Source organism: Pongo pygmaeus, chromosome 15, assembly GCF_028885625.2.
Source record: "Pongo pygmaeus isolate AG05252 chromosome 15, NHGRI_mPonPyg2-v2.0_pri, whole genome shotgun sequence".
Taxonomy (NCBI): domain Eukaryota; kingdom Metazoa; phylum Chordata; class Mammalia; order Primates; family Hominidae; genus Pongo; species Pongo pygmaeus.
In genome coordinates, this window is record NC_072388.2 from 62,274,387 (window position 1) to 62,291,251 (window position 16,865).

At 39.1% G+C, this 16,865-nt stretch overlaps 1 protein-coding gene across 6 annotated transcripts in view; it reads right to left on the reverse strand.

Moving 5' to 3' along the window:
• PPP2R5E (protein phosphatase 2 regulatory subunit B'epsilon) overlaps window positions 1-16,865 on the reverse strand; it is a 174,172-nt gene that overhangs the window by 72,379 nt on the left and 84,928 nt on the right. For all 6 annotated transcript variants that reach the window (XM_054449810.2, XM_054449809.2, XM_063651671.1 and 3 more), the window contains one exon: window positions 7,665-7,861. In XM_054449810.2, the coding sequence (XP_054305785.1) occupies window positions 7,665-7,861 (197 nt within the window). The remainder of the gene's footprint in view (window positions 1-7,664; window positions 7,862-16,865) is intronic.

The following is a 16,865-nucleotide window of genomic DNA, read 5'->3' on the forward strand; positions in this document are numbered from 1 at the left end:
CTAAGTTTATATAATGTTCTAAGTCCTTTGTTGTCATTTCAACAATGTTCACAACATTTTCAGGAGTTGATTCCCTCTCAAAAAACCACTTTCTTTGCTCATCCATAAGATGCAACTCCTCATTTGTTGAAGTTTGATCATGAGATTGCAGCAATTCAGTCAAATCTTCAGGCTCTACTTCTCATTCTAGTTATCTTGCTATTCCCATCACATCTGCAGCTACTCTATTGAAGTCCAACCTCTCAAGGTCATCCATGAGGGTTGGAATCAACCCCTTCCAAACTCCTGTTAATGCTGATATTTTGACTTCCTCCTGTGAATCACAAATGTTCTAAATGGCATCTAGAATGGTGAATCCTTTTCAGAAGGTTTTCAATTTGTTTTGCCCAGATCCATCAGAGGAATTACTATCTACGGCAGCTACAGCCTTAAGAAATGAATTTCTTAAATAATAAGACTTGAAAATCAAAATTACTCCTTGACCCATGAGCTGAAGATTGGATGGTGTGTCAGCAGGCATGAAAACAACATTCAGCCGGGCACGGTGGCTCATGCCTGTAATTCCAGCACTTTGGGAGGCCGAGGCGGGCAGACCACGAGATCAGGAGATCGAGACCATCCTGGCTAACATGGTGAAACCCCATCTCCACTAAAAATACAAAAAATTAGCCGGGCGTGGTGGCAGGCGCCTGTAGTCTCAGCTACTCGGGAGGCTGAGGCAGGAGAATGGCATGAACCCAGGAGGCAGAGCTTGCAGTGAGCCGAGATACAGCCACTGCACTCCAGCCTGGGGGACACAGTGAGACTCCATCTCAAAAAAATAAAAAAAAAAAGAAAGAAAACAACATTCATCTCCTTGTATATCTCCATTAGAGCTCTTGGGTAACCAGGTGGATAGTCAATGAGTAGTAATATTTTGGGGGAAAATAAAAACAAAATGTTTTTCTGAGCAGTGGGCCTCAACAGTGAATACACAATATTTGGTGGACCATGTGTAAACAGAGGTGTTGTCATCTAGGCTTTGCTGTTCCATTTACAGAGCGTAGGCAGGGTGGATTTAGCATGGTTGTTAGACACCCTAAGATTTTCCGAATGGTAAATGAGCACTGGCTTCAACTTAAGTCACCAGTGGCATTAGTTTCTAACAACAGAGTCAGCCCGGCCCAAGCTTTGGCATTGATTTCTCCTCTGCAGCTGTAAAAGTCACAGATGGTAACATCTTCTAATAGATGGTTGTTTCATCTACATTGAAACTCTGTTGTTTGGTGTAGCCACCTTCATCAATGTCTCAGCTAAGTCTTCTGGACAACTTGCTGCAGCTTCAGCTTCTACAACAGCATTTAGTGCTTCACCTTGCACTTTTCTGTTAGAGAGATGGCTATTTTCCTTAAACCTCATAAGCCAACCAACTTCTGTTACTGTCCAACTTTTCTTCTGCAGCTTCCTCAACTCTCTCAGCCTTTACACAATTGAAGAGAGCCAAGGCCTTGCTCTGGGTTAGGCTTTGGCATAAGGAATGTTGTGGCTGGTTTGATATTCTATCCAGACCACTGAAACTTTCTCAATTATCAGCAATAAGGTAGTTTTACTTTATCATTCACGTGTTTACTGGAGTAGCAGTTTTAATTTCCTTCAAGAACTTTACCTTTAAATTCACAACTTGTCTAACTGTCTGATGCAAGAGGCCCAGCTTTTGGTCTGTTTCAGCTTTTGACATGCCTTCCTCACTAAGCTAAATCATTTCTAGCTTTTGATTTAAAATGAGAGACATGTGACTCTTCCTTTCACTGGAACACTTAAAGGCCATTATAGGGTTATTAATTGGCCTAATTTCAATACTGTTGTGTCTCGGGGAATAGGGAGGCCTGAGAAAAGGGACAGAGGCTGAGGAACAACCGCTCAGCAGAGCAGTCAGAACACATACAACATTTATCGATTAAGTTTGCTGTAGGGGCACATTTCATGGTGTCCCAAAGCAATTAAAATAGTAACTTCAGGTTGGGCGCGGTGGCTCACGCCTGTAATCCCAGCACTTTCGGAGGCCAAGGCGGGTGGATCACAAGGTCAGGAGATAGAGACCATCCTGGCTAACATGGTGAAACCCTGTCTCTACTAAAAATACAAAAAATTAGCCAGGCGTGGTGGCGGGCGCCTGTAGTCCCAGCTACTCAGGAGGCTGAGGCAGGAGACTGGTGTGAACCCAGGAGGCGGAGCTTGCAATGGGCCGAGACAGAGCCACTGCACTCCAGCCTGGGCGACAGAGCGGGACTCTGTCTCAAAAATAAATAAATAATTAATTAATTAATTTAAAAAAAGTAACTTCAAAGATCTCTCATCACAGATCACTATAACAGATATAGTAACAATGCAAAGGTTTGCAATATTGCAAGAATTATCAATATGTGACACAAAGATACGAAAGGGGCATATGTTGTTGGAAAAAATGGTACCAACAGTTTTGTTCCACACAAGGTTGCCACAAACCTTCAATTTGTTTGGGCACAGTGGCTCACGCCTGTAATCCCAACACTTTGGGAGGCTGAGGCGGGTAGATCATGAGGTCAGGAGTTCGAGACCAGCCTGACCAACATGGTGAAACCCTGTCTCTACTAAAAATACAAACATTAGCCAGGCGTGGTAGCGCCTGCATAAAATCCCAGCTACTCAGGAGGCTGAGGCAGGAGAATTGCTTAAACCCGGGAGGCGGGAGGTTGCAGTGAGCCAAGATCGCGCCACCACACTCCAGCCTGGGTGACAGAGTGAGACTTCAAAAAAAAAAAAAAAAAAAGCAACCCCCAATATCTGTGAAGTGCAATAAAATGAGGTGTACATGTGATTTGTTTACACCCATAAGAGTTGCTTTGCTTTCCCAATTCTAGAAGTCTGTAGGTGGTATCCAGACTTCATTGAATTGTTAAAAATGGTTTCCACAACACATAGATTACTTTTATCTCTTACTCTTTTCTTCGCCTAACAGGAATACCAGTTCTCAAAGTACAAGTCCCATCAAGTTGGATCAAAAGCTCTCGGTACTAATGCTGATACTGTAACATGCCATTATGCATCATTACTCATCCTGGTTTGCAAAACCCATCTATCGCTTCATTAGTATTTCATAAAAAACACTATCATTTCCCTCACTAATTCTAGTGAAGTGATTTTGTTTTACAGTAACACGAAAGAGAAATCAGTGAGGACAGTGATTACCCAACAGGCAGGATCGTCTTGGAATTAGAGAACTTAAGAACCACTGTGGCAATGGAATAAAACACATCTCAGTGACGGAGTACTTTAAGTACAAAAAGGTAACAGTGGGTTCCACCAATGATTGTAAAATCAAGTATCTAATAAAATCATTGAAATGTAAAAATAGTAGTTACTGAATACTTGCCACATGTTAGAGACTGTTCTAAAACTTACAAATATTGTCGCTAATCCTCACAAAATCCCCTAAAGGCAGGTATTACACAAATTAGGCAAGTGACCAGCACCAGGATGTATATATACAATGGGCTTAGAGGTAGCAATATAGAAGGGAATGAGGGCACCAAGTGGGACGTGGTTCCAGTTTTCCTTACAGAACAGTAAGCACACGTTCTCCGGACTGTGTATGTATGTATGGTGTTGAGTACTCTGATATGCAAACAAAAGCACAAGCATGTTACCTAGGTGGAATATTTACGGAGGGACTGGGAAAACTATGGCTACCCTCCCCCCACCCTATGTACCTCTTAGCATCATACAAAAATGGAGGACCCCAAAGTTAAAGTAACTTGCTCACATTGATGTAGCAAGTATGGCCAGAGCTGGCATTTGAACCCAGGTCTATATGGTTCCAAAGCCTTGCCTTTTCTTTTCCTTTTTTTTTTTTTGAGATGGAGTCTTGCTCTGTTGCCCAGGCTGGAGTACAGTGGCACGATCTCAGCTTACCGCAACCTCTACCACCCAGGTTCAAGCGATTCTCCTGCCTCAGCCTCCCAAGTAGCTGGGATTACAGGCATGTGCCACCACGCCGGGCTAATTTTTGTATTTTTAGTACAGACAGGCTTTCACCATGTTGGACAGGCTGGTCTCAAACTCCTGGCCTCAAGTGATCCACGCGTCTCAGCCTCCCAAAGTGCTAGGATTACAGGCATGAGCCACCGCACCCAGCGCCTTGTCTCTTTCTACTCTATCATAATATCCCCTTTTCTGTAAATGCTCCAGAGTGTCTAAGTACCATATGTAATTAGTAGCTAACAATTTCAGAAATCACCAAATATGAAAATTAAGTTATACTTCTAAGAAGCCTAAACTACCATCTAGAATTTTCTAATGCCCTAGAACAGCATGTACACTAACAGACTCAATGCCTCCCAAGGTAAAGCTCCAATGTATTTTAAAACACATACAAATGATAGGAGTCTCTTTTTTTGGCTGGAGAATGGGGAGGAAAAGAGGGAGAAAACAGTCTCCCTTAGGAGACCAAAGCTGGTTTAAGACCAAGCTGGTCCATATGGATGACAGAATTTTTGGATTATGCTAAACACTCAGTTTAAAATCTGGGTATAATCCAATGACATCCAATATCTTAATCATAATTTGAGAGACTGAAATGCCTACATTTTAAGGAGGAATTCATTCATTCAACAAATTTCAAGAAGACCTGGGCTAGGTAGGAGGTATTATGGATGCCACAGAGATGTGCAGGACACAGTTCCTTCTTAGGAGTGCTTACATCTAACTAGAAAAATCAGATAAATACGTGAAAAGACAAAAAAGAAAAAGGAGCAAATGAACAAATTCCCAAAATGGTGAGTTGCCAAGAAGCAGAGGAACTGAAGGAAGGAAAAAGCACTGTGTTTTTTCAGGAAAACAACAGTGGCACTTTAAGTTGGCCCTCGAAGGGAAAATGAGAATTAGAACTAGAGGTGAGGGAGTGGGGAACACGTGAAAGTCCAGAAACAAGGAAATAAAGGCTATTTAAATCAAATCAATACCAAATGCTGGTGAGGATGTGGAGCAGCAGAAAATCTCATTCACTCCTGGTAGGAATGCAAAATAGTACCACTACCCTGGAAGACAATTTGGCAGTTTCTTATAAAACTAAACATACTCATTACTTATAACAAGTAATAAAAGTAAATGCAAATAAAAGAAAAAAACTAAACATATTCTTACCATACAACACATACAGCAATTACGCTCCTTGGTATTTACCCAAAGGAGCTGAAATCTTATGTTCATAAAAAAACTTGTACACGTATATTTATATTAGCTTTATTCATAATTGCCAAAATTAGGAAGCAACTAAAATGTCCTTCAGTAGGTGAATGGATAAACTATGGTACATCCAACCAATAAAATGTTATTCAACACTAAAATAAGTGAGCTATCAAGTCTTGAAAAGACATGAAGGAAGCTTAAGTGCATATAACTAAGTCAAAGAAGCCCATCTGAAAAGAGTACATGCTGTATGATTCCAACTATATGACAGTCTGGAAAAAGCAAAATTATGGAGACAGTAAAAAGATCAGTGGTTGCCAGGGAGTTGAAGGTGGTGGGTGATGAAGAAGTGGAGCACAGAGGATTTTCAGGGCAGTGATGTATGGTATGTATGGTACTATAATGGTGGATACATGTCATTACACATTTGTCTAAACTCAGAATGTCCAACACCAAGAATGAGCCCTAATGTGAACTATGAACTCTGAGTGATAATGATGCGTCAATGTAGGATCATCAATTGTAACAAATGTACTGCTCTGGTGGGAGTGAGGGGGGAGGTGTTGATAATGGGGGAGGCTGTGCTTGTGCAGGGACAGGGCATATGAGAAATCTCTGTACTTTCCTCTCAATTATAATGTGAACCTAAAACTGTTCTTAAAAAATTAAATTTTCAAAAATACATATACAAATGTCCTCATACAAAGACAAACTGATGTATATATAAGGATATTCATAGAGTACTGCTTAAATATGGTACATTCACACAATAAATATTATGCAGCTATAAAAAGAATATGGCAACTTTATATGTACTGAAACATATATTGCTAAGTGAAAAAAGCAAGGTACAGAAAATATATAGTGTGCCACCATTTATGTGCTTACAAAAAAAAAATATTTATACATATGTTTGCATATACTTATATATTCATGAACTATCCATGGAAAGATACAGAAGAAAGTCATAACTGATACCTCTGTTGGCTGATGATACAGGTAGGCTAAAACCAGGGACTGTGCTCTGCAGAAAGCAGGTAGACTAGAGAAGATCCTCTGCATCACATTAAGAGATTTAGATAGTATGCAAACTCAAGAGCAAGGTTTCTCAACAGTGGCACTTGTGACATTTGGGGCCAGATAATTCTTTATTGTGGGGGCCACCCTGTACATTGTAAAATGTTTAGCAGTATCTCTGGCCTCTCCCACTAGATGCTGGTAGTACTCTCCTCCCACATCTAGTTGTGACTACCAAAAATGTCTCTAGACACTGACAAATGTCCCCTGTAAGGCAAAATCACACCTGGTTGAGAAGCACTGTTCAAGAGCCACACAGTCATCTTTAACCTACAAAACATTCTAGTGCTACATTCCTGTAAATTAACAACAAATCCAATATATATTCAGATATAGATCTGAGGAATATATTGGGCATCGTTTTCAGATGACCTTCATATATCAGTCACAGTCTCACGCTGAGATCATTCAAGTCCCTTTGCAAATCTGAACTATCATTTTTAAACATATCTACTCCATCACAAAAGTCTCTTTACTGTATTGGTTGAATACAAATGATAAGGAACTAAATACAAAAGACAGGCAGATGTTCAGCAGTACACAGAGAGTGTGCCCGATCCTGCAATGGATTCCTCAACGATGCACTGACCTTAGGGATCTCTGAGGCTATTTCACCAGTCAGTAGACCAGCCTCCCCACCCTGCAAAGCCCATCCCCAAATAGCATGCACTCTCCAGCTCCAAGATCTTCTGGGATGCCAAGGAAGGCAACTCTCCCACAGAAATCTATCAGAAAACCACATTTTGGCTCAGCTTTTGAAAAACTAAAATAATTGTTCACACAATAAGAACATAATTACTCACATTATGTTAATAATGTTTTTCCTCGTAACTCCTAGTGACCACACAAAATCTAAGACACTATTCAAAAATCATAAAAGGTATCAACCCTGACTTCAAGGGGATTATAAAGAGAAGCGTGAGTTATAAAGCCCAAGAGAGGCCTTAACTAGATTCTACAAATCACAATTTTATTAAGCATTAAGCCATTTCTAATATACCACAATGAATAAGATTAAAAAAAAAAAAAGACATCCAACAGGCTTGAATACTTTTCAAACACGGATCTAAGACTTTTGTTATCTTCCTGTGTCTTTTCTTTTGCCAAAGCCAGAAATCCAGTAATACCCTGGCAATCTTGGCTTCATATTTTGAAGTCATTGATTGCTTCAGCACTTGCTGTAGTTAAAGTTCTGGATTTCGTTCTCATGAAATCATGCTCTTCAAATTCTAGCACTGTGCCGACTACATTTGCTTAGCTCTCCAAAGGTTGGCTCTCATTTGTGGAGTTGACCTCCAATGACCTCACTCTTGCAATATATACACCTGTGAGTCACTATGGAAGATGCTTAAAAGTGTCCGCGGAGAAAAAAAGAAACTCACCATTCTAACTACTTCAGGGTAAGTCTGCTCTGTCAAACAGCCTCTGCTTATTGTAATGTAGTCCACCAGTTCATTAAGAGTGGAGCGCTTGTATTCTTTCATTTTAAGATCAGATAGCGTGTCCATGAAGTCAAAAATGACACAGCACTGCTGAAGTTTCTTTAGGAACAGTTCAGGCTGCTCTGAGGATGGAACGTCTAAGAAAAAAAAAGGAAATGGTGTAAGTCTGTCATCAATTTCCAGGTAACAGGAATTCTCTGTGAAAGTTACTTCAAAGGCAAGCTAAAAAAAAAATAAGAATTCACATGACAACAGCGTTCTTTTTCACAGTTACACATGGTGGGAGGGGTTACCGTATCTACTACTTCAGAGACCTTGTCTTTGAAAACTACATTGTACCAACAAAATTGACTGTATTTGCTATTCCACAACCAAGGATTGACCAAAATCCCAAAAGACTTTAGGAGGTTGAAGCAAATTTTAACCAAAAACACCCCAATGTCAATACCTTTAAATCTAAAAACACTGAAAAAGGTCAAAGTTTCCCTTATAAGAAAGCTTTCGCTGTTGGTTTAAATTAGTTTTACTAAAAAATTTCAAAGTAGAAATGTCAGTTGATTCATTTTAATTTCATGCTGACATCCTTGGTATTTAAAGCTATTGTTTTGTGTTTATATTTTTTTGTTTTGTTTTGGCTTGATCTGTATGAAGTTTCTTTGTAAAAGAAACCTGAAAAATCTACTAAATGAAACAATACCAACTCTCTCAAAAAGAGCACACCAGTAATAGGAAAGTAAGAGTAAATGCCACATAAATCTACATTCTCTTTTTATCCATCTTCTTGTACTGTGAGAGAAAACCACTAACATCTTATATTAATATGTTCCCAGAATGGACATCTGCTCTTTTCCCATAAACAGCAGGTCAGACATTTGGCTTGGTGTTGTTTCTAAAAAATACGTAGAAATTTTAGGTTAGTTGAAATTCCCCAGCTAGAAAGGAGCCTGATCTACAGTTGGACTTCAAATATACCGACTAAGCTGTAGACAGCCTATCCCCTCCTATCTTCTTTCCAATATTTCATTCCCCCAAACTGAAGCTTCCCTGGAGAAGCAATGAAAATTATAACCAGGGTAGGCTCTGCTGCCTTCATCCAAGGTGATTAGCTCATTAATCCTCAGAACATCCTTAGAAAGAAGCAGGTGGCATTATTCTTCTCCATTTTTCACACACACACAAAATAGAGACAATCATTGAGGTCCCACAATGAATGGGTTATAGAGCTGGGCAAAGTGCCCAGGTCTCTAACCACACTCCCGTGTTCCTTTTGTACTAAGCAAGAAGGACCTTAACAGTGTGTAGTCACTTGCAGTCATCCTCAGTTGCCAGCCTTCTGGTAAATGCTTTACAATGGCCTCCTGGCTTGGGCTGCTTGCTCCCTGGGGAGGAGGGCAACAGCATATAGCACCCCCCTTACAGCCACCAGCAGCAGGAAGTGAGGGCCAGCCTCATTTTCACAGGACCCACCAGGCTCCTCTCTACAACCTTCTACCCCACCTTACACCCCACAACCCAAATGCCAGCATAGCTACCCGGGACCTCACAGGCAATTCTCGCAGAACACTGCCAGTTAAGTAAACCTAGATGAGAGTGGATAGGACACCTAAATACATAGGCTTTCTCTACCAGACATTAGAGAACAAGAAGCAGTCCATATTTTTGAATACACAGCATCACTGCTACTCTCAGCAAAAACAAGTAGTGAATTTAGAAATTATTAACCAGTGAGTTTCCCTTCCTCCATCACTCCTAGGTCCCCAAAAGCACAATGTATCTTGCAGTCATGATATAGGTCTTATCCTATGCCCCCTAGATTTAATTGGCTTTAAAATATTTAGCCTTAGACTATAAGAACTAAATTCAGTCAGACCAAACTCTCTAAGTGCTACCTGCTTTGGGCGTTTAAAATAAATAAATAAAAACGAAATAAGGCTGCTTATGAGCACGACTATATCCTTAACCAATGACTAATTCATGCACAGGACCATCACAGTTAATTACTAAAATCTTTTGGGATCGAAATCAGACCCCAGACCTGGCAGCCGAATGGGAATACTGACGCTGCAAAGGGGGCAAGAAAAAGCTTTTTTTTTTTTTTTAATTTGAGATGAAGTCTTGTTCAAGCAATTCTCCTGCCTCAGCCTCCTGAGTAGCTGGGCTTACAGGCACCCACAACCACACCCAGCTAATTTTTGTATTTTTAGTAAAGACAGGGTTTTGCCATGTTGGCCAGGCTGGTCTCGAACTCCTGACCTCTGGTGATCTGCCCACTTCAGCCTCCCAAAGTGTTGGGATTACAGGCATGAGCCACTGCCCTGGCCAAGAAAAAGCTTATTAATGTAACATTCGTTACAGGTCAAAATCTTTAGGGAAATTTTAATTCAATTTTTGATACAGTGACTTTAATAAAGTCTAAAAATCAGACTATCTATATGGTGAACTCCTTAACATAGCACATATAAATTATAAAAGCATCGATGAATTGTAGCCTTTCCTCCTAAAGCACATCATCATTTAAGCAGTGACAACAACAATTAACACTTGTGGTCACTGCAATAGTACTCAAGAGATTCATATACTTAGCAGTTCAAAAAATTCAGGCAGTTAACACTTAGTCCTATTTTTTAATGTTAGGCAGTTGAAATTTATCCTTTATTTGTGCAAATTGATATAATGTCATAGACAAATGTGAAACAGGCTATCCACCTGTCCAGTGGAATAAGGATAATAACTTACATTTATTGAATATATTGGGTACATTTATTGGGCACTTTATCTAAGGACTTATACATATTATATCTCCTTTAATCCCTTCAATGGCCTTCTGCAGTAGGTACTATTTCTAATTTAACAAATGAGTAAACCAAAACACAGATTCAGTGACTTGCCCATAGTCACACAGTTAAATAAGCAGTGGAGACAGGATTCAAACCCAAGTAGATTGGCTCCAAAGCCTGGACCCTTCACCACTGTGCAATGCAACACTGAAACACAGTGAAAGACCAGAGTGATACCCTATTCCAGAACACAGGGTGTGTGCAAAGACAGAAGAGGAGGAAGAAAGCAGACAAAATGAACAAATGACTCCCCATTCATAAAGTATCATGCTAAACCCCTTCTCTATCTCCCCTCTAGCCCATGCCCCAAGGATTAACACAGAGCAAAAGCTGTGATTTGTCCTTTATCATAGACTAAATTCTTTCTAAAATGACCTACCTTCATTAAATTAAAAAACTTGCACAGTCAAGATGAACCAAAAGTGGGTTCTTAAAGAGACAATCCCTTTATGGTAACAATTTAGGAAAGTTTTATACATGTTGAAGGATGACCAGTCCAAACAAGAGGTTCTTCCTATAATGTCTGGGCCTCAGACTCTCCTATATAGCTAATACTGCTCCCAACCTCCTCCCTCATCTACCTAGTCCCAGGGGGATGTGAAAAGGTACAATATGAGAAGGCAGGACAGGCCAGAGATCAGAGAAGGAACAATCTCTGAGTAGTCCAGAAGGTTTCCACTACATAAGAAAAGTTTAGTGTTTATGTAAGCAGTCCCCGAAGTAGATCCAAATATTCTTTTTAAAGAAACATTTATTAAAAGGATCGCTTACGAAGCCATAAAGAGAATCTCATAAAAAACAAAAAGATATCATAAAGGCAATGAATACTGACCACAATACAGTAACACTAGATTTTAACAACTCAAAGCTACCCACCTCCAAAATCCAAGTCACCTGGAAATCTAAAAACTTCAGAAGTCAAGACCGAAGAAAAAAACAAATTATAGTCATTAAGAAATAAATGTGAATTAGGAAAATTAAAGGTCATCTTAGAATCCTAAAGCAGACCAGGCAGTGGATGCTTCTGTCATCTATCTTCCAGTGAAAACCTCTGGCCAGCAGAGGCCATCCCTGCTCCCAGGAAAGGGATCCCACAGAAGCACGGCCATAAATAATGAGCAATCAATAAGCAGTTATGTAATACCGTGAAGGTCACTGGCACGATGACTCCTCCATCCAAGGTTAGTATGTGTTCAAAAGAGAGAATAATTGATCCCATTATCACAGCTTGATAAGATGCCATAAGGTCAGAATCCACTGCTCTAGAAGAATTCTTAAAATTAGGTTGGTTTCCAGAATACGTTTCTCCACCAAGAAAAGAATGCAATGACCAGCTAAACTGTATTTCTCACTGTACTGTACTTCTCTTTACTTTTTAGCAGTAGTCATTCTCCCCTTATGTCTTTATATCACCATCTTCCAGTATCCTCCTATCAATTTTCATCAATAAGCAGGGGAAAATTACTATGCCTACCTCCAAGGTGTTCATTACATCTGAATATTTTTTACATTTACGAGTGTGACATGCAATGGGAAAACGGACATAAAATTCAACACAGAGTGAGGATGCAATCTCAGATTAAGACAAAGATTCTCTTTGTATCTAAAGAAGTCAACAGGATCTATATACAGTTTAGCTCTTGCTGGGGGGCACTCACCTCACCCTAATCATGATTTAAAGGGAAGGTTGTTTACAATTTGCAGAAGCAGTTCATTCTTCCCTACTAGTCCGCTTCCATCATTCCACCCTATCTAATGTTTGGGGTACATAATCATGGATCCAATATCACCTCACATTTTCTTCAGGCCTGGCTCATTCAGCACTTTGCAAAGCAAAAAGTAAGAAGGGTAGACGAAATAAAATATGTGCCCAGTCTCTTGAGTTTGGTACTCTGGGACTCCAATCAACAAAAGTTGTTAAAAATCAGAACGTTAAATTCACATTTGCAAATATGCCAGCCAAGTAAATAAAGGAGGCCCACATCATTATATTTATTATCCATCATATCATAAAAATAAGGTAAATTGCTTTTAAAAAATAAGTTAATAAAGAAAATGTGGACTGGTAATTTACACAAACTATTGAAATGTATGTGGAAATAGAGTGAATAAGTATTTCTATAAAATGTTCATATGTTTGCATTGGAAGCTAAACTATAACATTGCTTGAGCTCCTAATGAACAATATTTATAATATCATTCAATGAATATCTATAAATTATATTTATATTTCCAATTAAAAGATCTAAAATAAAATTCTTCTAAATTAAGAATACTTTTTACCTGAAAATGTCCTAAGGTATTACTCACTTAGCCCTTTTACTTCTATTTCTCCAACTTTCACAAAAAATAACAGGACCAGCACACAATGAGAATAGTAAGTATGGCCTCTGATCCCATAGAACTTTCTCTTAAGGTGTACAAATCCTCATCCATGTATACTCTGTCCTTCACGGGCAACTCTCCATAAACTTCAACAAAATCACTGAGAATTTTACTTGCATAAGACATATGAGTTTACAGAAAACGAATAGTGTCTCATAGTTCTAAGGAGATGCTTAATACTAAAACATTAACGTAAATAAAACATTATTAAGCAGATTGAGCCATGATAGACTGAAGCTAGGTACACTAGCATACGTGGTAAAATGCCTAATTGCCTGCGCATGTAGTCTGTCCAAATCATTGCCATCGATTTTACCTCTACCTTTTCGTAGTACATATTTCAAGAAACCTAGAAATAATCCTATTAGTAGAACCAAGCTTCCATTATAGGAATTGCTTTTGACACCAGTAAATCACAGATATAACCAACAATATTTCCTCAAAACGAGGAGACAACTATAAGCCTTTATAATAAATCAAATAATAGACTTCATGTCCTATGAACTGGAGCCAAATATAACATGTTGATTACACAGGATATTTCAATGCACATAAGCAAATAAAAAACTAACCCAGAACCAATCTGTTAACTAAAATAAGCATTAAATACTTGACCAATCCAATTACTTTATTATTGTGTTCAAAGATGTTTGTTGTTGATGATGGTGGTGATGGTGGTGGTGGTGGTGATGTGATATTTCATTGCTAAGCATTTGTATTTTATAAAAGTGACTCCAGTGATTTCAATATGTCGCTACGGTTAAAAACCACTGTTTTTTAAGTGAGCACTCTAAAATCCTTCTCTCATCCCCTCCTCCTTTGAAATTCTTTCTCTCCATTATTTAAAGCTAGCAGTGAAAACTTTTAGTTTCCAAGCTAAGGAAGGTCCCTGGAAACATTTACAACAGTGAAAGCATTCTTTCTTGGCCTTGGCTATAATAGGTGAATGTGGAGTTGGCTGCTTTTAGAAATCTTGCCAATCTGTTAGGGAGCTTGAAAAACACTGCTAATTACTAGCATACACGTTTTTTAAAGGTTCAAAACATGTGTCATAGAATGACTAGCACAGATAGAGTAGTGTCAAAAGGATGAGATGAAGGTATGGGTATTGACTGAAATTTCCAGGTAAAAAGAACAGAGACAATAATAATCATAACACTTACAACTATAAAGCACTGTACTAAGCTCCTGACACACATTATCCCTTTTAATCCTCAGAATATCTTAGGTGTAGCCACTATTAATATCCCAGTTTTTCAAATGAGGAAACTGACGCCCAGAAAGGCTAAGTCATATGTCCAACATGACACACTAGGAAGGGCTGCAGCTAGTATCCGAACCCCAGTAGTCTTACTGCCCCAACAGTCTTACTGAGGGGGAGGGAAGGGGCATACCAATAACGATGATGATAATGGTGATGATCATGCTAAATAACAGCAACTAACCCCCATTAGAGTTGTAGATATACTTCCATTGTTACGGTTAGTTATTTGTTTAAGAGAAGTTGCAATCTAAAAGAAAAATTGGTTGACTTTTCTATTAAATACAAATATTCACGTTTTAAAACTTAAAACAGTATAAAATCAGCCTTAAGCTAGTGAACAAGTATAGGCAGGTAGGTTTAAGTTTTAGATAATAATAACATATTAATTACTCTTCCTAAATGAGACAACCAACATGTATTTATTATTATTGTGTCATGAAGCTCTCCAGTTTCCCTTTCCCAAAAGCTAACAATATGCTCTCCAATTTACAAATAAAAACCAAAGGTCACCACCACTAGTATAGACTAGTATGGCTTCAAGCAGCAAAATTACATGATTCAGGGCTTTCATGTTATTTTGACACTATGATCTAATCAGAAGAAATAGAAAATATACTCACATGCACACATACACACATGCACGCTGATAAATGACACACAGTGATAAATGACACAGTGTTTCCAGCACTGCATGTTATCCCTCATGCTTTATCTTCTAATGCCAAGGTGGTTACTGAAACTTGTCAACACATGAAAAAATATTTTAAAACTGATCAACTCCTAATTAGGTTTAATTATTTTCCTGCCACCAAACTCACCACAGGACAGATGCCACCAAAGGTTCTGACAAAGTCAATGTCTTTATTATTAATTCATTTCCTAAGGGCTTTTTTCCAGGGCAGTGATGCCAGGAGGAAAAGAACCAAGGCCTTTTGAATATGAGGAATTCCTGGAGCTTGATAGGCTATACTAAAAAAGAGCTGCAAGAATTATATACAGTATTCTACAGTATGCATGTCAGTGGTTCCCTCTTTTGAGGATGTTATGTGCCAGTAAAATTACAAAAAAAAAAAAAAAAAAAAAGCAGTTTGTCAATTTTTCTTCAGGTAAAGGCATTAAAAACATAGCCACCATTTATTTTCACTATAATTTCATAAAAATAAAGCAACTTTATAATAACAAAAGAAGAGAAAAAACGATCATAGAATAAAAGACAATACTTCCTTTAAAAAGGAGGGTTGGTGCTGGGCACGTTGGCTCCCACCCAAAATCCCAGCACTTCAGGAGGCCAAAGCGGGAGGATCGTTTAAAAGCCAGGTGTTTGAGACTAGCCTAGGCAACACAGCGAGATCCCGTCTCTACAAAATTTAAAAAAAAAAAAAAATTGCTGGGTTTGGTGGCATGTGCCTGTAGTCCCAGGTACTTGGGAGGCTGAGGTGCGAGGATCACTTCAGCCCAGGCTGCAGTGAGCTATAAGCGTGCTACTGTACTCCACCCTAGATAATAGTGTGAGACCTTGTCTCAAAAAGATATAAATAAAAATAAAAAGGAGGGTTGGCAATTACCCCTTCATACATACACACACACACACACACGTGCACACATACACACAGAGTTGTACATTCTCTCTCTTGACCTTCCTTTCTCTTCTTTTTCATTTTTCCCAGTACTGCCAACAACTTTTCCAAGGGCCTGTATTTGGGGATCTCTGAGCCACATTATTCCTTTCTTCCAACACTTTTCTAGAAGCACGGACAACAGAATTCTAGCTGTAATGACAGTACTGATTTCAACTGTATTTTTTTTTTTTTTTTTTTTTTTTAGACGGAGTCTTGCTCTGTTGCCCAGGCTGGAGTGCCGTGGTACAATCTCGGCTCACTGCAAGCTCCGCCTCCTGGGTTCACCCCATTCTCCTGCCTCAGCCTCCCGAGTAGCTGGGACTACAGGCACCTGCCACCTCGCCCAGCTAATTTTTTGTATTTTTAGTAGAGATGGAGTTTCACCATGTTAGCCAGGATGGTCTCGATCTCCTGACCTCACGATCCGCCCACCTCGGCCTCCCAAAGTGCTGGGATTACAGGTGTGAGCCACCACACCCAGCCTTCAACTGTAGATCATCATAAAAGCTGAGAAGATAAATCACATGTTCTGCAATTGTAAAGGAAGAGCAGCCATATGAGTCCTTAAAAATTCTTAACACAAAATTCCGATGAAACTGCACATACCTCCATTCAAGCACTTGCTACATTATACTGCGACTTTTTTTTTAACCAGCACTACACCTGCCTTGCACATTTTAATAAACTGTTCGTAGCAGCAGTTTTAGAATATAGTAGGTACGTAATGTTAGTTGAGTAAGTAAATTCTACATATTGCATCTTATTTCCCCATGTTTTCACTTTTAAATTATAACTTTATTCCTCTAGAAATAAAATTAGACTAAATAATAGAGGAAAAGGCTTGATATAATGTATTTAATAAAATAATTACTTCCTAGTATATTAATAATATCAAGTCACGAAATGCAAATTTTAAAAGTAAGATAGTTTTATGGCTGGGCACAGTGGCTCATGCCTGTAATCCCAGCACTTTGGGAGGCGGAGGTGGGCAGATCACCTGAGGTCGGGAGTTCGAGACCAGCCTGACCAACATAGA